This window comes from Procambarus clarkii, chromosome 26 (genome assembly GCF_040958095.1).
Source record: "Procambarus clarkii isolate CNS0578487 chromosome 26, FALCON_Pclarkii_2.0, whole genome shotgun sequence".
Lineage (NCBI taxonomy): Eukaryota > Metazoa > Arthropoda > Malacostraca > Decapoda > Cambaridae > Procambarus > Procambarus clarkii.
The window spans coordinates 15,252,341-15,274,155 of NC_091175.1; the positions used below are offsets into that span (position 1 = coordinate 15,252,341).

The 21,815-nt window shown below is 44.5% G+C and overlaps 1 protein-coding gene across 1 annotated transcript; it reads left to right on the plus strand.

The window, feature by feature from the left end:
- The first annotated feature begins 783 nt into the window (after positions 1-783).
- LOC123756807 (sodium-dependent multivitamin transporter) lies at positions 784-21,805 on the plus strand. The gene is made up of 13 exons (XM_069331921.1): positions 784-964; positions 4,924-5,368; positions 5,641-5,771; positions 6,772-6,960; positions 9,397-9,551; positions 10,708-10,848; positions 14,122-14,180; positions 14,653-14,812; positions 15,033-15,151; positions 17,938-18,092; positions 19,287-19,444; positions 20,474-20,586; positions 21,142-21,805. The coding sequence occupies exons 2-13, from the start codon at positions 5,137-5,139 to the stop codon at positions 21,273-21,275; spliced, it is 1,746 nt and encodes a 581-aa protein (XP_069188022.1). The 5' UTR covers positions 784-964; positions 4,924-5,136; the 3' UTR covers positions 21,276-21,805.
- Positions 21,806-21,815: the final 10 nt, after the last annotated feature.

Consider the following 21,815-nt stretch of genomic DNA (forward strand, 5'->3'; position numbering starts at 1 on the left):
TGAGCTGAGATGAACTCTCATGAACCCAAATGACCCCAGGTGAGCACAGATGACCTCAGGTGCAGGTAAGGTAGCCAGGGGGGCCGGCCCCAGCTATGACCTGCAAGTGAAAGTACTCCAACACTGCAACTTTCGACACCTTGACAGTAATGATCCCACTCACAGCTTTCTTCCCCTCTAGTCCATATAGTTTCGTTTATGTTGTTGTTGTTGTTAAAGATTCGCTACCTAGAACAAAGAGTTCTAAGTAGCACGGGCTATGGTGAGCCCGTAGAATTTGTTTTGTTTACCTTTTTTGGCACATGTTTTCCCCCCTCCCCCTTGGAATTATAATGCAAACATAGTCCTAAAATTATATTCATTTCGCAAAACATCCCCCTAGTGTGTCTTTTTATAAAGGTTATTCTCTGGCTTTTGTCCTTTTTTGTAATTTATGTAATTTGCGTAACAATACAGTAATTGTATTCTGAGGATGTATATATATATATTTAGATTAAATTGCACCTGCAATTGCTTGCATGATAAGGTATTTTCCTCGGATCAGATCCTGGTTGGCATCTTTGATGTTTTTACACACTTTGTTTTGTTTTAAGTGCTTCTTATAAGTGTTTTAAGAAGCTCGTTGACAAGAAAATCAGATTGGTTTAAAAAAAAAATTAAATTGTGTATAATGTGTGTGTGTGTGTGTGTGTGTGTGTGTGTGTGTGTGTGTGTGTGTGTGTGTGTGTGTGTGTGTGTGTGTGAAGGTTCCAGTCAGCATGCTTCAGTACGCAACCCCAGTCTTCTCCAGGCCCTGGAAGGGTAAAGACAGCTCTCGTAACACAGTGCCACCACCACCACCCCCGTCACCACCCCCCGTCACTCTCATCATCCGTCACCACCATCACCCGTCACCACACCACCCGTCACCACCATCACCCGTCACCACGACGCTACGTTCAAGCTATGTTTGTTTACATATAATGTGAGTAACACATCTATGAAGAATCGTATTCTTCAGAGCTTCAATTAATCATCCATTTACATAACTGCTTACGAAACCTGTACATCTTTTCTCAATCTTGACAGCTTTGCTTACACTTATTTAACAGTTCAAGACCTGCGAAGCACCACGAGGTTGCTTATAACAATAATATCTTTGCATTACAAAGTTTATATATATATATATATATATATATATATATATATATATATATATATATATATATATATATATATATATATATATATGAATCGTGCTCTGAATTCGAATGATACTGCATTATCAACCGAGTGACATCAATTTAGACTCATCAACCAGTTAAATCACGTTCATACTCTATCCAAGTACTATGTCGCCCATTTTCTATCCTTTATCCACCAGCAAGCCGGCTGTGTGGTGACCCACTATCCACTTCCCGTGTCCAAGCCTGGCTTCACGGGTCCAAGCCTGGCTTCACGGGTCCAAGCCTGGCTTCACGGGTCCAGACAGTGAAAATTGTGCGGATGTGAGATGAATGTTGAATTACTTAAGTCATGATTCACAACATGTTATCAGCGAGAGTTCAGGCAGCAAGCTCCTCCTGTCCTTGAATATTTTTGTTTAACCAGGCTTTGGTCGTCGTTAAATTTAAGAGTGTGAGGCGTTGTTTTTAGTGAGGTGAGGCGTTGTTTTTAGTGGGGTGAGGCGCTGTTTTAATGAGGTGAGGCGATGTTTTTCGTGAGATGAGGCTTAAATGTCACGTGTTCGTGACTCATCTAAAAGTTAAGTGAGTAAAAACATGTTTGTAAAACTTGGCCAGAGTGAAGGTAACGGCAGCGACACAATGTGGGGGGGGGGGGGGGGGGCAGGTTGATGCTACTGAGTGCTTGCACTCCTTGCCTCCACCCCCTCCCTCCACCCCCTATTACGGGCTATTCATGCCCGTGCCACCTCTTGGGTGGCTTAATCTTTATCCATCAATCCAGTCCCTAGACACCCATGAACGCGTGTTCGACTAAACATACTTGAACTCCAGGGTATAACCCACATTATTTTATCATACATAAATCATATTCTAAAGATGTCTCGCTTGTAAACGTTTCATCGAGTCTATCAGTTCCTGAAATTGATAGTGGAAAGATAAAAAGCAAAACGTGGGAATTCGAGAACTTGCTTTAAACCTAAGAATGTTACGCAGGTTGAGTTGATGCTCGAGCATGTAAACACAGTGGTGAGTAGACCTACCTTGAGGTTACCTTACCTTGAGATGATTTCCGGGGCTTAGCATCCCCGCGGCCCGGTCGTCGATCAGGCCACGTAGACGGCTAATTCTCCTGTCGACAAGGGCCAGATGATGAGGGGTTGTAGGCAGAACTGTGAGGGGGGGAGGAAATATGAGGAGTAAGTAGTAGTGGAGGTGTGGACTGGTGATATTATATGAGGGTAAGATGAGGCTAAAAGTAGAAAGGTGAAGGAAAAAGTTTATCGTGAGATATATTTCCTATAAAAAAAAATTACACAAGCGGCGATGCAACGTTAAACATGCATGATTCTCTCAGTCTGTGTTGCTGTGCAAGATGACTGCAGTTCTGTGCACTAGACTACAATGCTTGTTGCTCATTTGATGATGAATTCGACATCAATATAATGTTCAAGAGACGTTGCTCCTCACATTATACTCACGAACCATCAACACCAAGAACATAAAATTCACGAAAGCTAAACTCACGGTCAAACAAGACAACAATATGAGAAGAAAAACCCATCACGGAAGCTGCCCAGCCAACCAGCACTACAAAGGCCTTCGTACAGACCCAGAAAATTGCAGAATTGTAATTTTCCTAATTGATACTATGATGCCTTAAGCCGTGACAAGTTAATCTTATCTCTCAGGCTTCACCTCACCTTCAACTCTTGTCACTGTTCTTCGTAAGTTGCGTCCTTGTGTTTCTTTCTCAGCTGTTGACGTCTTAGCTGCTTCCTTGTACGTCTTTCTCAGCTGTTGACGTCTTAGCTGCTTCCTTGTACGTCTTTGTCAGCTGTTGACGTCTTAACTGCTTCCTTGTACGTCTTTCTCAGCTGTTGACGTCTTAGCTGCTTCCTTGTACGTCTTTCTCAGCTGTTGACGTCTTAGCTGCTTCCTTGTACGTCTTTCTCAGCTGATAAGGCTTTAAAGTCCCACTAAAATCGGTAATGAAGTAAGGGCGAAGATGTAGAACGGCCTATTGACATATCTCCAGTGCATGGAGGAGTTGTGTAAAACCCTGGTTTATGTCTCGGAGAGGCTGCAGGATCCAAGTAAGTTAGGTACAACTTCTGGTTTCAACTCTTTTGACCATGTCGTAGCTCAGTCGATTAAGGCAGCGTCTGGGATGATCTCGGAAGTAAGTTCGAATCCTCATCACGGGCCCCTTATGGATTTGTTCAAAATCTCAGATATCGTATGTGCTCTAAGCTTAGTGTTTCTGTCCACAGTAGTTTTTGTCCAGTGTTTCTGTCCAAAGAGTAAATGTGTCGACACAGATTTAAGATATAATCATGCTTAAGGTAACAGCCTGGTTGATCAGTCTAGCAACCTGGTTGATCAGTCCAGCAACCAGGAGGCCTGGTCGACGACCGGGCCGCGGGAACGCTAAGCCCCGGAAGCACCTCAAGGTAACCTCAAGGTAAGGTATTCGACACGGGTTCACGGTCAGAGATTATAAGCGAAGAAGAACGTTGCCAGATGAGTAATGAATGAAACGCGTTGCCAGATACTTGATCAATGAAACATGTTGCCAGATACTTGATCAATGAAACATGTTGCCAGATACTTGATCAATGAAACATGTTGCCAGATACTTGATCAATGAAACATGTTGCCAGATACTTGATCAATGAAACATGTTGCCAGATACTTGATCAATGAAACATGTTGCCAGATACTTGATCAATGAAACATGTTGCCAGATACTTGATCAATGAAACATGTTGCCAGATACTTGATCAATGAAACATGTTGCCAGATACTTGATCAATGAAACATGTTGCCAGATACTTGATCAATGAAACATGTTGCCAGATACTTGATCAATGAAACATGTTGCCAGATACTTGATCAATGAAACATGTTGCCAGATACTTGATCAATGAAACATGTTGCCAGATACTTGATCAATGAAACATGTTGCCAGATACTTGATCAATGAAACATGTTGCCAGAAGCGAGTTCACTGTTGCCCATCTCTCGTTCATCGTAAACTGAAGTGCGTGACATTATTTTTTTGGCGGTGTCATTATTGCAAGGCATTATGCCAGTGACTATTAGAGGTCATTATTGCAGTGCAATGGCAACTGTGGAAATTTTCATGTTGGATGTATAATGATAACTGAAAGCGATGCACTGCAGAATTGCATTAACATTTCATTACAAAAAGTTACGATGCTACTTACAATCATACGCTGTCACGTGTTATCTTGCAATGACGCGTGTTATCTTGCAATGACGCGTGTTATCTTGCAATGACGCGTGTTATCTTGCAATCGCACGTTTTATCTTGCAATGACACGTGTTATCTTGCAATGTTGCATGTTATCTTGCAATGACACGTGCTATCTTGCAATGACATGTGTTATCTTGTAATGACTCGTGTTGTCTTGCAAATGATATGTGTTATCTTGCGATTAAGCGCGCATTTGGGCTATCTTGCAATGCCTCATGCTATTTTGCGATGCCATGCCAAACGCTATCTTACAATATCACGTATTATCTTGAGACATCAAGTACTATCTTGCAGCAACCAACAAAATCAATGCATGCTTTATTAATCTCCCTAAATTTTGAAGAATATTATCATTATATATAAACAATAATGATCAAATGCTCGTTCGTTTATTGAATAAAATACAAATATTTAACTTTCAGGTTCATAAAGTCAAATGATAATTTTTCTTTCTTATTCATCCAATATACATATTTGCAGCAAAATGCAATTCAGGGACATCAAATACCAGTAGAGAAACCTCAACCATATCAACAGTCATCAGATACATGGAGGAAACCTCAACCATATCGAGTTATCAAATACGCGGAGGAAACCTCAACCATATCAATCCATCAAATACAGGGAAATAAACCTCAACCATATCAATAGTCATCAAATACCAAAGAGAAATCTTAACCATATTTGATAAAGATGGTCGAGTTTAGCTTCGACTGGGCTTCAGGAGCTCGCGGGAGCTTCGCTTGGGCGGACTACCTGGTCTTCAGCGTGATGCTGGTGGCGTCCTTGGCCATCGGGATCTTCTACGCCGTCAAGAGCCGCCATAAGGCCAACGATGAGTTCCTCCTGGGGAGTCGAAGCCTCACTTGCTTCCCGGTGTCCATGTCACTCCTCGCCTCCTACATCTCATCTATCCTCGTGCTTGGTAAGTGCTCACAGGTCCCTCCTATCCCTCCTAATTGGTCATCATCTCATCCGATCTCATTGAGATCATGAATACTATCATGAAATCACAATAGTTTAATATTTAGGAGATATTTTGAAGCAATGCGAAGGAATTATCCTCGCGCAGCGGGTAATGTGGGCATCTGGGGGTGACCTTTTGGACAAGAGTTCAATTCCTTCGCATTGCTCCGAAAGTTTCTCTGGAACTCTCACGAGTGTTGGGTAACGTTGCTGCTGCTGCTCCTCCTGCAGGGGGACCGGCGGAGGCGTATTATCACGGCTTGGAGTGGTGGTACATCTGTGGAGGGCAGCTCGCTCTGGTGGCCGTCGCTCTCATATTTGTCCCGTTCTTCTATGAGTTCAGAATGACTTCGATGTATGAGGTAAATTCTTGTCCGTAGATTACGGTACATGCTTGTCCGTAGATTACGGTACATGCTTGTCCGTTGATTACGGTACATACTTGTCCGTTGATTACGGTACATGCTTGCCCATAGATTACGGTACATACTTGTCCGTTGATTACGGTACATGCTTGTCCGTAGATTACGGTACATACTTGTCCGTTGATTACGGTACATACTTGTCCGTTGATTACGGTACATGCTTGCCCATAGATTACGGTACATGCTTGTCCGTTGATTACGGTACATGCTTGTCCGTAGATTACGGTACATACTTGTCCGTTGATTACGGTACATGCTTGTCCGTAGATTACGGTACATACTTGTCCGTAGATTACGGTACATGCTTGTCCGTTGATTACGGTACATGCTTGTCCGTTGATTACGGTACATGCTTGTCCGTTGATTACGGTACATGCTTGTCCGTTGATTACGGTACATGCTTGTCCGTTGATTACGGTACATGCTTGTCCGTTGATTACGGTACATGCTTGTCCGTTGATTACGGTACATGCTTGTCCGTTGATTACGGTACATGCTTGTCCGTTGATTACGGTACATGCTTGTCCGTAGATTACGGTACATACTTGTCCGTTGATTACGGTACATGCTTGTCCGTTGATTACGGTACATGCTTGTCCGTTGATTACGGTACATGCTTGTCCGTTGATTACGGTACATGCTTGTCCGTAGATTACGGTACATACTTGTCCGTTGATTACGGTACATGCTTGCCCATAGATTAAGTTGCATCATTGCAGTAATATGAAGTGGTTGTGTGAGCTTAATCTAAGAATGCATATATGTTTTTAGTTATCTCTAATGGTTTTAAGGACGTCATAAATACGTATTTAGTTCAACAGTTACAGAATTACCTTTGTGGCACCATTTAATAACGTCCACAAACGTTTTGTGTTTGCTGGGATGAGTGAATAATACCATAAGCTTGGTCATCAGCTTGAAGCGTGGTTGTCCACAGTACTTGGAGCTGCGGTACGCCTCCCGCTGGGTGAGGAGCGTGGCTGGGGGCATGTTTGTGATCCAGATGTTGCTGTACCAAGCTGTGGTCATCTACGCCCCGGCCCTCGCCCTCGCCTCCGTCACCGACTTCCCCCTCTGGGTCTCCGTCATCACCGTCGGCGTCATAGCCTCCGTCTACACAGCTTTTGTGAGTTTAAAACCAAACTTCGAATTGGCATTTCAGTTTTGTCCAAGTTCGTGAACAAGAAATAATGGAAAGACTGTCTAAATTCTTGGTTTTAGCGAATAACTAAACATGGTTTTAGTAAAGGGGTGATACTGATTCGGTTTTTACATGGTATAAACCATGTTAACAAAATGGTTTATAACATGATTTTAGTGAAATAACACGGTTTTAGTGAAGGCAAATCAGCAATGTTGAGCCATTCTAGTTTCAACAAGGTGATGGACGTCAGGTGAAACATAAATGTTTGGTCAGATTGCATTTTGAGTCTGATTCAAAGTCATTGACACAATATTACTTTCGAGAATAATATACAAACAAGAAAATCAGACGGAAGTGGGACGAAACCGAACTGTCTGAGAGAGAGTACCTAACAGGCACGAAACAGTGAGTCACACTGAGGATAGAACTCAGACGGTCCCAGGAAAACAAAACAATATTATTCAAAGGTTCTTAATTATAACCTATAATATCTCTAATCAATGTCAATGACCTTTTCAATGGGGGGTAATAGTTTACATGTCAATGCTGACAGACAACGACAAATTAATAAGACATATCAAGACAGACGACGACTATAATAATCAACGAAGTAAACTAACTTCAGAGTTGATCCTAGAAATGATTACAAGAAATAAATGACACAAATATAAGGTGAGGAGAAGGGTAACATGATACACACCAGTATACACTGAAGGTTGGACCCGTCAATCGCAATTAGTTAAAAGATATTGACCTGATAGTTGATACAGTCACCACCCCTCACCCCAGAGGTAGCCACCACCCCACACCCCAGAGGTAGCCACCACCCCTCACCCCAGAGGTAGCCACCACCCCTCACCCCAGAGGTAGCCACCACCCCTCACCCCACAGGTAGCCACCACCCCTCACCCCACAGGTAGCCACCACCCCTCACCCCAGAGGTAGCCACCACCCCTCACCCCACAGGTAGCCACCACCCCTCACCCCACAGGTAGCCACCACCCCTCACCCCAGAGGTAGCCACCACCCCTCACCCCAGAGGTAGCCACCACCCCTCACCCCACAGGTAGCCACCACCCCTCACCCCAGAGGTAGCCACCACCCCACACCCCAGAGGTAGCCACCACCCCTCACCCCAGAGGTAGCCACCACCCCTCACCCCAGAGGTAGCCACCACCCCTCACCCCAGAGGTAGCCACCACCCCTCACCCCACAGGTAGCCACCACCCCTCACCCCACAGGTAGCCACCACCCCTCACCCCACAGGTAGCCACCACCCCTCACCCCAGAGGTAGCCACCACCCCTCACCCCACAGGTAGCCACCACCCCTCACCCCAGAGGTAGCCACCACCCCTCACCCCAGAGGTAGCCACCACCCCTCACCCCACAGGTAGCCACCACCCCTCACCCCAGAGGTAGCCACCACCCCTCACCCCACAGGTAGCCACCACCCCACACCCCACAGGTAGCCACCACCCCTCACCCCACAGGTAGCCACCACCCCTCACCCCAGAGGTAGCCACCACCCCACACCCCAGAGGTAGCCACCACCCCTCACCCCATAGGTAGCCACCACCCCTCACCCCACAGGTAGCCACCACCCCTCACCCCACAGGTAGCCACCACCCCTCACCCCAGAGGTAGCCACCACCCCTCACCCCAAAGGTAGCCACCACCCCTCACCCCACAGGTAGCCACCACCCCTCACCCCAGAGGTAGCCACCACCCCACACCCCAGAGGTAGCCACCACCCCTCACCCCATAGGTAGCCACCACCCCTCACCCCACAGGTAGCCACCACCCCTCACCCCAGAGGTAGCCACCACCCCACACCCCAGAGGTAGCCACCACCCCTCACCCCAGAGGTAGCCACCACCCCTCACCCCAGAGGTAGCCACCACCCCTCACCCCAGAGGTAGCCACCACCCCTCACCCCACAGGTAGCCACCACCCCACACCCCATAGGTAGCCACCACCCCTCACCCCAGAGGTAGCCACCACCCCTCACCCCAGAGGTAGCCACCACCCCTCACCCCAGAGGTAGCCACCACCCCTCACCCCACAGGTAGCCACCACCCCACACCCCACAGGTAGCCACCACCCCTCACCCCAGAGGTAGCCACCACCCCTCACCCCACAGGTAGCCACCACCCCTCACCCCAGAGGTAGCCACCACCCCTCACCCCACAGGTAGCCACCACCCCTCACCCCACAGGTAGCCACCACCCCTCACCCCACAGGTAGCCACCACACCACACCCCAGAGATACACAGCAACACCAGCACCTGAGAAGCACAACAACACGACACTCTACAGGACCTTCATCACCCAAGGTGGCCAACACACGTCCTTTGTAAATGTCCTTTATACCTCTATATACATTCATGTATATTGATCCAATGGTGCATGGGTTGCAGGGCGGCATGAAGGCCGTGGTGTGGACGGACGTGCTGCAACTGTCAGTGTTGCTGATGGGACTGGTGGCCATCGTGGTGAAGGGCGTGGCAGACATGGGCAGCTTTCACCACGTCTGGCAGGTGGCAGTTGTCAACGCCCGCGCTGGGCCCTACACGTGAGTACATACTGAAGCTTCTCAGTGAAAGCCATTTGTACTGTGTCGTGTGACCAGACATGACTTGAGAATGGTCCAGGACGGACCGAAACGTCGTCGTCGTCCCTTCAACTTCTAGTGTGTGGTCTGGTCAACACAGTGCTGCTAGCAGAGTAAACCAATAATATTTGTCGTTTCCAGACACGACAATAGTAAACTTGTCACTGTAAACCAATAATATTTGTCGTTACTATACACACGAAAACCTGTAAACCAATAATATTTGTCGTTACTATACACACGAAAACCTGTAAACCTGTCACTGTAAACCAATAATATTTGTCGTTTCCAGACACGACAATAGTAAACTTGTCACTGTAAACCAATAATATTTGTCTTTTTCACGTAGTTAAGTGATGCTGGTCTGAGCATCCTCCTTGTCTATAGACTTAAGATGAAAATAAAGAGCAACAAGTATGCAACATGATATGTCCTCGCTGCTTGTATTGCAACAGGAGAACACGAACAAAACACAACATTAACTCTCAGAATTTAACGAGTGGCCACATTTTATAACCATAAACCTCCCACCACGTCATTACTGACCTGGGGCCAGATTCACGTAGCAGTTACGCAAGCACTTACGAACCTGGGGCCAGATTCACGAAGCAGTTACGCAGGTACTTACGAACGTGTCCATCTTTCCCCAATTTTTGACGGCTTTGGTTACATTTATTAAATAGTATACAAGCAGGAAAACTTGCCAATCAACTGTTGTTATTGTTATAAACAGCCTCCAGGTGCTTCGGAGCTCATTAACTGTTTAATAATTGTAAACAAAGCCGCCAAAGATTGAGAAAAGATGTACAGGTTCGTAAGTGCTTGCGTAACTGCTTCGTGAATCAGGCCCTAGGTTTCGTAAGTGCTTGCGTAACGGCTTCGTGAATCTGGCCCCCAGGTTCGCATGTGCTTGTGTAACTGCTTCGTGAAATTCGTAAGTGCTTGCGTAACTGCTTCGTGTATCTGGCCCCTAGGTTCGCATGTGCTTGTGTAACTGCTTCGTGAATCTGGCCCCCAGGTTCGCATGTGCTTGTGTAACTGCTTCGTGAAATTCGTAAGTGCTTGCGTAACTGCTTCGTGAATCTGGCCCCCCTGACTGTCACTGTTGTCCCCACAGGTACGGATACGCGCCACTCCAGCGTCACACCGCCTCTAACATTGTAATTGGCAGTTTGGTGATGACTATGTCACAGTACGCCTGTTCTCAGACGGCTGTCCAGCGCTACGCCAGCATGAAGAACCTGACGCATGTTTATATGTGAGTTCAACTAGTAATATGCGTAGCTTGGCAAATCTGGATTAAATATCAATCAATACATAAATAGTATTCATGTTCGATTGCAGACGAGGAGTCACAATAATGTGGCTAAAGTATGTTGACCAGACCACACACTAGAAGTTAAAGGGACGACGACGTTTCGGTCCGTCCTGGACCATTCTCAAGTCGAATAAATCGATTAGAAAATGGTCCAGGACGGACCGAAACGTCGTCGTCCCTTCATCTTCAAGTGTGCGGTCTGGTCAACATACTTTATGTTCGATTAATCCAGGCTTTCAAACTCCCCTGTTTATGGATGATAAACGCTGTCACGCGACTCACAACTTTTCTCTAACTGCTTCTCTGGCGACCTCTGTTCGCAGCCTGTCCTCGTATAGAAAGATCCAAGCTCGTTAATCCAGCCGCCAAACCCCCTGTTTATGAGTGAAAAGCGGTTTACACACACACTCACAACTGATGACGTCCGAACACTTCCGGAACAAGTGCTTCGCTCACGTCTTCTGTTCGAACCACAATTCTATAAATGCTTCACCCACGTATTTCAAATACAAATAATCGCTTACAGAACTTAAACAATTACGTTAAAATTAATTGAAAATTAATTAAAATTGTTTAAATTTTAAAATTTAATTTTAAAATTTAAACAATTTTAAATTAAAATTAATTGAAAATTAAAATTAAACCTAATCTACGCCTAACTATATATATATAATTTTATGTAAAATAATATTAATTTATATATGAGAACAGACCAATGTTTAATACACAGTATGTTAAAATTGATGAATGCATCTGGGGAGGATGGCCGCTGCTTTAACCAGCCTAGTGTGAGGACAGGTTGCTGTTCGAATCTCAACTCTGTAACTCTTTCACCTACGTGCTTCAAAAACAAATTATTGCCAACAGACTCTAAACACCTAAACCCAACCTTTACCTAACTCTGCATAACACTTCAATATATAACACAATTGATTTATATATATAAACAAACCAATTTTAATACACTACGTTAAAATTGATGAATACCTCTGTATGGCTGGAATGTTAAAATTGATGAATACCTCTGTATGGCTGGAATGTTAAAACTGATGAATACCTCTGTATGGCTGGAATGTTAAAACTGATGAATACCTCTGTATGGCTGGAATGTTAAAATTGATGAATACCTCTGTATGGCTGGAATGTTAAAACTGATGAATACCTCTGTATGGCTGGAATGTTAAAACTGATGAATACCTCTGTATGGCTGGAATGTTAAAATTGATGAATACCTCTGTATGGCTGGAATGTTAAAATTGATGAATACCTCTGTATGGCTGGAATGTTAAAATTGATGAATACCTCTGTATGACTGGAATGTTAAAATTGATGAATACCTCTGTATGGCTGGAATGTTAAAATTGATGAATACCTCTGTATGGCTGGAATGTTAAAATTGATGAATACCTCTGTATGGCTGGAATGTTAAAATTGATGAATACCTCTGTATGGCTGGAATGTTAAAATTGATGAATACCTCTGTATGGCTGGAATGTTAAAATTGATGAATACCTCTGTATGGCTGGAATGTTAAAATTGATGAATACCTCTGTATGGCTGGAATGTTAAAATTGATGAATACCTCTGTATGGCTGGAATGTTAAAATTGATGAATACCTCTGTATGGCTGGAATGTTAAAATTGATGAATACCTCTGTATGGCTGGAATGTTAAAATTGATGAATACCTCTGTATGGCTGGAATGTTAAAATTGATGAATACCTCTGTATGGCTGGAATGTTAAAATTGATGAATACCTCTGTATGGCTGGAATGTTAAAATTGATGAATACCTCTGTATGGCTGGAATGTTAAAATTGATGAATACCTCTGTATGGCTGGAATGTTAAAATTGATGAATACCTCTGTATGGCTGGAATGTTAAAATTGATGAATACCGCTGTATGGCTGGAATGTTAAAATTGATGAATACCTCTGTATGGCTGGAATGTTAAAATTAATGAATACCTCTGTATGGCTGGAATGTTAAAATTGATGAATACCTCTGTATGGCTGGAATGTTAAAATTGATGAATACCTCTGTATGGCTGGAATGTTAAAATTGATGAATACCTCTGTATGGCTGGAATGTTAAAATTGATGAATACCTCTGTATGGCTGGAATGTTAAAATTGATGAATACCTCTGTATGGCTGGAATGTTAAAATTGATGAATACCTCTGTATGGCTGGAATGTTAAAATTGATGAATACCTCTGTATGGCTGGAATGTTAAAATTGATGAATACCTCTGTATGGCTGGAACGTTAAAATTGATGAATACCTCTGTATGGCTGGAATGTTAAAATTGATGAATACCTCTGTATGGCTGGAATGTTAAAATTGATGAATACCTCTGTATGGCTGGAATGTTAAAATTGATGAATACCTCTGTATGGCTGGAACGTTAAAATTGATGAATACCTCTGTATGGCTGGAATGTTAAAACTGATGAATACCTCTGTATGGCTGGAATGTTAAAACTGATGAATACCTCTGTATGGCTGGAATGTTAAAATTGATGAATACCTCTGTATGGCTGGAATGAACATATTTGAGGACGGTTGACCAACATATAATGATCAACGTAGCCTTAAACCCCAACCTAACCTACCCTAGGTCAAGCTATTGACAAAACTATAACACCCACTAATATTGAACAAATCCACAAGGGCAGTGACGAGGGATTCGAACCTACGTCCGAGAGCATCCCAGACGCTGCCTTAATCGACTGAGCTACGACAGGGTAAAAAGAATTGCAACCAGAAGTTCTACTGACCCCAGTAATAATCCCACTAATTTTAATTTATATTAAAGAAAATATAGTTGTCGAGACCGAGTGAAAGACAATATTTCGGACATGGAAGAAAACCCATATATGTGGTGAGTTCAGATTTACTAACAATAGGCACAACTCGTCATGATTTCAAATGTTCTGTTTGTATCTTAAATGTTCTGTTTGTATCTTAAATGTTATGTTTGTATCTTAAATGTTCTGTTTGTATCTTAAATGTTCTGTTTGTATCTTAAATGTTCTGTTTGTATCTTAAATGTTCTGTTTGTATCTTAAATGTTCTGTTTGTATCTTAAATGTTCTGTTTGTATCTTAAATGTTCTGTTTGTATCTTAAATGTTCTGTTTGTATCTTAAATGTTCTGTTTGTATCTTAAATGTTCTGTTTGTATCTTGAAAGTTCTGTTTGTTTACGTTTTCAGGGCCATCTTCCTGGTGATTCCTCTCTACGTCATGCTCATCTCCCTCGCACTGATAGTGGGTAAGCAGCAAGTTACGAGCAGAGATCAGTATTTGAGTGAGAAGTGTATAGCTGTGGCAGGACAGACAGACAAAAAGGCTTCATTTGTATCAATTTTAGACAAATTTGATACAGGAAGTATGTTGTTGTTCAGCTGTTCCCCCTGTTCAGCTTCTCGGAACAAGAAGTTCCAAGTAGCACGGGCTATGGTGAGCCCGTAGTAGACTTTTTACAGGAAGTAGCCATTTGTGCTTGAAAGAAGACTAACATACTATTACAATATAAGCGGGTGTTTATGTAAGAAACAAAATATCTTGATCAGTAAGTGAGATCATCATTCTGCCATTAAAAACAATATTATAGCAAGATTGGAATGCAAGATTGTAAATACCTCATTGTCGTTACCTTCAAGACAAAGTTATCCAAGGCTAATGGTCGTTTATATTCAAGAGTTCCGTGTGTTGGTGCTTGAATCAGAATCGTGGTATTTCAGGTTTGGTGATATTCGCGACGTACGAGGGATGTGACCCCCTGGCGGCGGGTCTCATTACTAAGAAGGACCAGATCCTTCCCTTCTACGTCATGGACCGGCTGAGCTCAGCTCCTGGGCTCCCGGGGCTCTTCGTCGCCTGCATCTTCTCCGGCGCTCTCAGGTGGGTTACAACTGATACCCTCTGTGTTGCAGCTTCACCAGAGGCTTAGTGGTGCTCATGTGGGTGTGGCGAGCCGCGTGGGGTTCAGTATTGTCTTATTAATACATCACATTCTCGTGATTCCATTGTGCTCGGTAAATCTATAACACGAACACATCTTTGTATTCCATCCGGATTCTTCTTCATCTTGATTTCCTGACCTCTGACCTCACTCCTTCAGCACCATCTCCTCCGGGGTCAACTCACAAGGGGCCGTGACCTGGGAGGACGTCTTCGCTAAAATACCGAGATTCGCTAAGCTTCCGAAGACCACTCAAGCCTGGCTCACCAAGCTGTTGGGTAAGGCAACGACCAATAATCGTATTCATTATTATAAGTGCTTTTATCCGCGATATTGCGTCGACTTTTGTCTCCCTGCACAACAGATCGACTTCATATGGTGCGTCATGCAGATCGGCGTTCAATCCCCGACCGTACAAGTGGTTGGACACCATTCCTCCTCCCCGTCCCATCACAAAACGTTATCCTGACCCATTTTAAGTGCTATTTAGTCGTAATGGCTTGGCGCTCTTCCCTGATAATTGCCTCCCTCCCTCCTCCACCTCTTCCACCTCTTCTTCTCCTGTTCCGTCCAAGTGTTGAAGCTTATTACCTACGTTTACCTGGATCATTAATTAAGAAGTCTACCTTATAACTAACCTTAACTCATTTTTTAATTAGCCAGTGTTCAGGTTTAAGGTAAAGTCTCCTTTTACAAATGTGAGTCACAACTGTCAGTGTACGAACACCGAGCACATCCCTCAGTGTACGAACACCGAGGTGACTCATTCCCTGAACCCTGGGTTAGGTAAAGGATTTAAAGCCTCTAGCAACCCTTCTAGGAGTAACTTTCTATGCAGGCGATGAGTCACAATAACGTGGCTAAAGAATGTTGACCAGACCACACACTAGAAGTTGAAGGGACGACGACGTTTCGGTCCGTCCTGGACCATTCTCAAGTCGACAATCGACTTGAGAATGGTCCAGGACGGACCGAAACGTCGTCATCCCTTCAACTTCTAGAGTAACTTTCTAGTTTCCTTAACCCTTAAACTGCGCAATACATACATGTATGTAGGGAGTAACTGTCACGAAATTGCGCAATACATACATATATGTATGAGGGGTCTCGCGCACGATTTTAAGGACTGAACAGATTACAATACAAGACTGATCTCTTAGGAGTATATGCATTGAGACGAAGCACACACACCTTTCATTGTATTCTGTATACTTGTGTATACTTGTGTATACTCTGGTCTGGTGTTGATATTGACCTGTGTCTTACCTCTTACCTGTTTTCCAAGAACACATCAGACCTGTCAATAGCGAAAAGGATAATTCAGGGCTAGAATTCATGAGACACGTAAGGACTAATTTAAGAAACCTTTACATCTTTCCTCAATCATAGCGTCTTTGTTTACATTTATTAAATAGTTTACGAGCTCCGAGGCGCTAAGAAGATTGTCGACGACAATAATATGTTTGGGTCGAGCTCGCAGTGATTCGCAGCTCGTAAACTGATAAATGCAGACTTAGCCGCCTTGACCTCGGCAAAGATATACAGGTTTCGCACGGGAATACTTAGATTCATGATGAATCACCCCCCCCTACCCCATCCCACCACATATCATTTGTGTAAACAGAGGCCGGAGTTAGGAAAAGTTACTTCGTCACCCAGCGAGGGACGAAGTAATTCGTTGGGTGACTTTCTAAGTAACTTTTGTGGGTGACTCTCTAAGTAACTTTTGTGGGTGACTCGAAGTAACTTTCCTCACTGACTTTACTGTACACCTGTTCTTTTTCGACCTCTGTTGGTGTAATATATTAAAACACGGCCGGATACTTGTCACTGTACACAGAGCCGGATGTTTAGCAACTTTTTACCTCTTCTTAAAGTCATGATTCATTATGATACAGGTGTCGAGCCGTTTGGGGACGCGGTGCAAACTTGTCTCAGAGGTTTTTTACGAGTGTGTTAATTCCTCGTTGTGAGAACAGTTATGACTATTAGAGAAACTTGTGTACATTTTTTGAATTAGCTGAGGCATGCGCTGTTGGCAGGTGTGGGAGTGTCAGGAGAGACTGACAGGTGTGGTAGTAACGAAGGAGACAGACAGGTGGATAAGTAACAGGAGTGACTGATACAGATTTGATAGTAACGGCTGAGGGGGTGATACAGTAATAGGTTTGGAAGTAACAGGGGAGACTGATACAGATTTGATAGTAACGGCTGAGGGGTGATACAGTAATAGGTTTGGAAGTAACAGGGGAGACTGATACAGTAACAGATGTAGAAATAACAGTAGATACAGCAACAGGTGCGGTAGTAACAGGTGCGGGTGACACTGTCGGGTAAACAGTTGCCTGATGGCAACACCACCACGACACTCGAGCGACGGGAACCAACACTGAGGGGATTACATGGGGATTACAACTCTTCATGTAATCGCCACCGCATCAAACGTCTTATAAGATCCTTTGGTGTTGACTCAAGAATCAATCAGCTGTCTTTATTGCAACATTTGCAACTGTATTGCACTTCAACCCTCAGCTGAAGAGCAGTGTTTCAAGCGTAGGTTAGATATATATATATGAATGAGTTTGGGTGCATACAAATAGAAGCTGCCTCATATGCCTCATTGAAGACTTTCGGCGTCGTGGAGAGGGGGGGACCTGCTGCATGGGTAACAGCTTCTCTCCCGTATCAACCTACCCTGGCTTTTCGCCCTGGAGAGGAGGGAGAGGTCCTGCTGCATGGGTAACAGCTTCTCTCCCGTATCAACCTACCCTGGCTTATCGCCCTGGAGAGGAGGGAGAGGTCCTGCTGCATGGGTAACAGCTTCTCCCCCGTATCAACCTACCCTGGTTTTTCGCCCTGGAGAGGGGGGAGAGGTCCTGCTGCATGGGTAACAGCTTCTCCCACGTATCAACCTACCCTGGCTTTGCGCCCTGGAGAGGCCACTCCAGACCGACAACCAGAGCGCAACTCCATGTAGTTTCCTGTGACTGATGGATGACTACTACATATAGGTCAATAGGATTTCTGCAGTTTCTGTTATTATTATGTTCTTCTGTATCCTCAGCTCTGGGTTATGGGTTCCTGGCGGTGGGTCTGGCCTTCCTGGCAGGGAACTTGGGAGGAGTTCTTCAGGCAGCCATCGCTGTCATATCCTCCGTGGCTGGACCTCTGCTGGCGGTGTTCCTCATGGCTCTGTTTATGCCCTTCACTAATTCTAAGGTATGGCACCTGAGGAACACATGTCCCGTCTCTAAATTCTAAGGTATGGCACCTGAGGAACACATGTCCCGTCTCTAAATTCTAAGGTATGGCACCTGAGGAACACATGTCCCGTCTCTAAATTCTGAAGTTAGAGAACGGTCTAACATACTGCCCGTCTTCTAAGAACGCTGATTAATCCCTGTATTATCGTTTGGTGTACTGTGATTAAAGCGATGCACTTGGGAGATCCGGTGGCTTTTCAACGGGATTTATTCACAAACGTCTTCTGTTATTTAGTGGAGATTATATTCTGTAATCTCTGCTAAATAGATTAATTTAATCTCTACATAGATCAATTTCCACATAGATTAATTTCCACATAGATTGCATCACTGATCTCTGCGTAGATTACAGAATGTAAAACAGTTTTTGTTCCTGAGCAGAAAATTTTATTTTCTGGGTGCTTATGATTTCAAAGCTAAGAAAATGGCTGTTATTCTCCTCTAAACTATGCTTTGACGCCTGCCTCAGACTGCTTAGGGAAGAGATCTTGAAAGTACTTAAAGGCTGCCGACTCCTTATCTAGAGCTGTGAGACGTTGTTAAGTCGGCAGTCTTCAGTCACCTTCGAGATTTTCAAGCATCTTCACTAAGCTGTCTGAGACAGAGGTCAAAGCATAGTTTGGAGAAAAACATCCATTTTCTATGCTTTGGAGGCCTCAGCAATCAGAACCTAACGCTGCCTCGAAAATATGTTGTACAGTGATATCATACAGTCTGTGTTGTTAGTTGTCTACAGTCAGATTTGCCTCACTTTGTCCCCATGTGTTGGTAGGTATCTACCTGTGTCTACCTTGCCTCACTGTGCTCCATGTGTTGGTAGGTGTCTACCTGTGTCTACCTTCCCTCACTGTGCCCCATGTGTTGGTAGGTGTCTACCCGTCTACCTTCCCCCACTGTGCCCCATGTGTTGGTAGGTGTCTACCCGTCTACCTTCCCCCACTGTGCCCCATGTGTTGGTAGGTATCTACCTGTGTCTACCTTCCCTCACTGTGCCCCATGTGTTGGTAGGTGTCTACCCGTCTACCTTCCCTCACTGTGCCCCATGTGTTGGTAGGTATCTACCTGTGTCTACCTTCCCTCACTGTGCCCCATGTGTTGGTAGGTGTCTACCTGTGTCTACCTTGCCTCACTGTGCCCCACGTGTTGGCAGGGAGCCTGCACGGCGCTGATCGTGGGTACCGGGGTAGCGTTGGGCTTCAGCTTCGGGGCCACGGCCATTGGTCTCCAGCCGGAGCTGCTGCCCACCTCCACTGACGCCTGTCCGGCCAACCTCACCATCCCTCCACCCAAGGACACTATCCCACTCAGGTACTGTGACTAAGCTTAACGATCTACGGTAACGCCTCCACTAATCAGGTATGCTGTTCGATTCCCCCAATGTCCCAAGTGATTGGTCATCGTTCCTATCTCACATCCTATCTTGTCTTCATATGCCAGTTTCTATCCTATCTTTATATCCTAGGGGGTATACTGTCCTCATGTCCCAGCTCCTATCCTGTTCTCATATTCTAGCTCCTATCCTGTCCTCATATTCTAGCTCCTATCCTGTCCTCATGTTCTAGCTCCTATCCTATCCTCATATCCCAGCTCCTGTCCTATCCTCATATCCCAGCTCCTGTCCTATCCTCATATCCCAGCTCCCGCCTGTCCTCATATCACTTCCAGGTACTCTACGGTTATAGTAGCTTAGTGCTTTCTCATAATTTCCTTTACTTCCTTCTCATATTTTCCAGTTTCTACAACACCTATTTAATACAGCTGGAGGTCGTAAAGATTTATGATATATTCACGTGCAAAAACTTCCCCACCACATCGTCCCTATCGTCCCACCGTCCCTATCCCTGTTGTTGACGCATTGTGATGTTCACCATTCATACTGAACCACGCTGTAACCTGCTGTACTCTCCCTATCACTCTCGTTAATGTATAATGATGTTTACCAGTCATTCTGTACCCTGCTGTACCACACACGGTAACGTCCCCAGCACTCTCGTTCTGCGTTTTTCAACCTTTGTGCCGTTAAAATAATTCCGGGTCGCACTATGGATAATAAACAGAAATGGATTTCACTGTCAATTGAAAGGAGACGACTTTCGTCTTTGCTCTTAATGCTGATTAAATGGGAAAAATTAAACACAACAATGACTCAAAGGTACATTTGAATATGATTAAAATTAGCGTATTTATTAATTATCTCTTACGTGACCCGTAGTTATCTTCGCGGGTCTGGACGAGAAAAAACACGGCTCTAGTTGAAACACACCCTAATCATACTGTGCCATGTGCACTATAGACATTGCAGATCACAGTCCGTCATTGTACGTACCATTGTTGCAGAGTGTCGGACCTGCAGTACCCGGAGAGGGTGCTTGGCCTCTCCTACACGCAGCTGGGGCCGCTGGGACTACTGGTGGGGCTCGTGACGGGCGTCCTCGTCAGCGTCGCCACAGGTCTGTCACTGCTCTCACCACCCTCCAGCCCCCTCCTGCACAATCCCCCTACCCCCACTATCCACTCCTATCCCCTCTCCACCCTACCTACTAACCTCTTCCTCCCCCACCACCATCTCATCCCCAACCTCCACCCCCAGACTCCCTCCTCCAGTTGTGTGTCAAGGGATCATATGGATAACAATGCTCGCTGTAACTGACCAAAGTTAACCTACAAATAACCTCACCGAACCACTTAACCACGTTTACAGGCTATTCATGCCCGTGCCACCTCTTGGGTGGTTTAATCTTTATTAATCAATCAATCAATCACTTAAGCATAGTTACAGCCCCCGCTCCTGTGCCAGGTAAGTCCACTACGGGCTCACCATAGCCCGTGCTACTTGCAACTTTTTGTTCCCAGTTGCTGAATCTTAAACAACAACAACCACTTTAGCTTAAATGTGCCCCAAAATCCTTAACTTAGGCCTTAATTGTGCCCATTATAAGCAGTTAATATCAAGATTAGATCCACCTGTCTAAGGCACACCTTAATAAATGAATTGATGTCGACAGGTATGTCTGGAGGGCGACGCCTGGAGAGGTCCTTGGTTCATCCCTGGGTGTGGTGGGCCGTGCCTGACCCCGACGACCTTACTGCTAAGGTCAAAGCTCTTTCCTATGATAACAAGATGTCATCCAATTTTTGACAGCGAGAGCTTCGCTTGATTGGAATTAAATAGAAAGCCAAAGTGAAGGGGATGAGTCACAATAACGTGGCTGAAGTATGTTGACCAGACCACACACTAGAAGTTGAAGGGACGACGACGTTTCGGTCCGTCCTGGACCATTCTCAAGTCGATTGCCCGGACGACAATCGACTTGAGAATGGTCCAGGACGGACCGAAGCGTCGTCGTCCCTTCAACTTCTAGTGTGTGGTCTGGTCAAGAAAGCCGAAGTGTTTCGTTATATTATTAGTGGGTTTGAAGGGTGATTGGTGTAAATGTAGGCAAAATATAATCAGTTTTAGCGATATATTCATTTAGGTTCAGAAGTTGTATTCGTAAGTGATTTATAGAAATCTTTGTTTAGAGTCATACCGTCGGGGATTGATGAGAGGGGATAGGGAATTATTGTAAAAATTTGTAATTTAATTGTTATAGCCGTTTACATTTACGCCTTACTGTATTAAGACCATCTCTAAAACAAATTTATATCCAATAAAAAGGCCAATAATTATCCAACATCT

Bases quoted from the DNA above. Each gene is read 5' to 3' on its own strand.
- LOC123756807 (XM_069331921.1), top strand. From the start codon at position 5,137: ATGGTCGAGTTTAGCTTCGACTGGGCTTCAGGAGCTCGCGGGAGCTTC. The intron at 14,181-14,652 runs GTAAGCAGCAAG...GTGGTATTTCAG, and splicing joins CTCCCTCGCACTGATAGTGG to GTTTGGTGATATTCGCGACG. The intron at 15,152-17,937 runs GTAAGGCAACGA...CTGTATCCTCAG, and splicing joins CTGGCTCACCAAGCTGTTGG to CTCTGGGTTATGGGTTCCTG.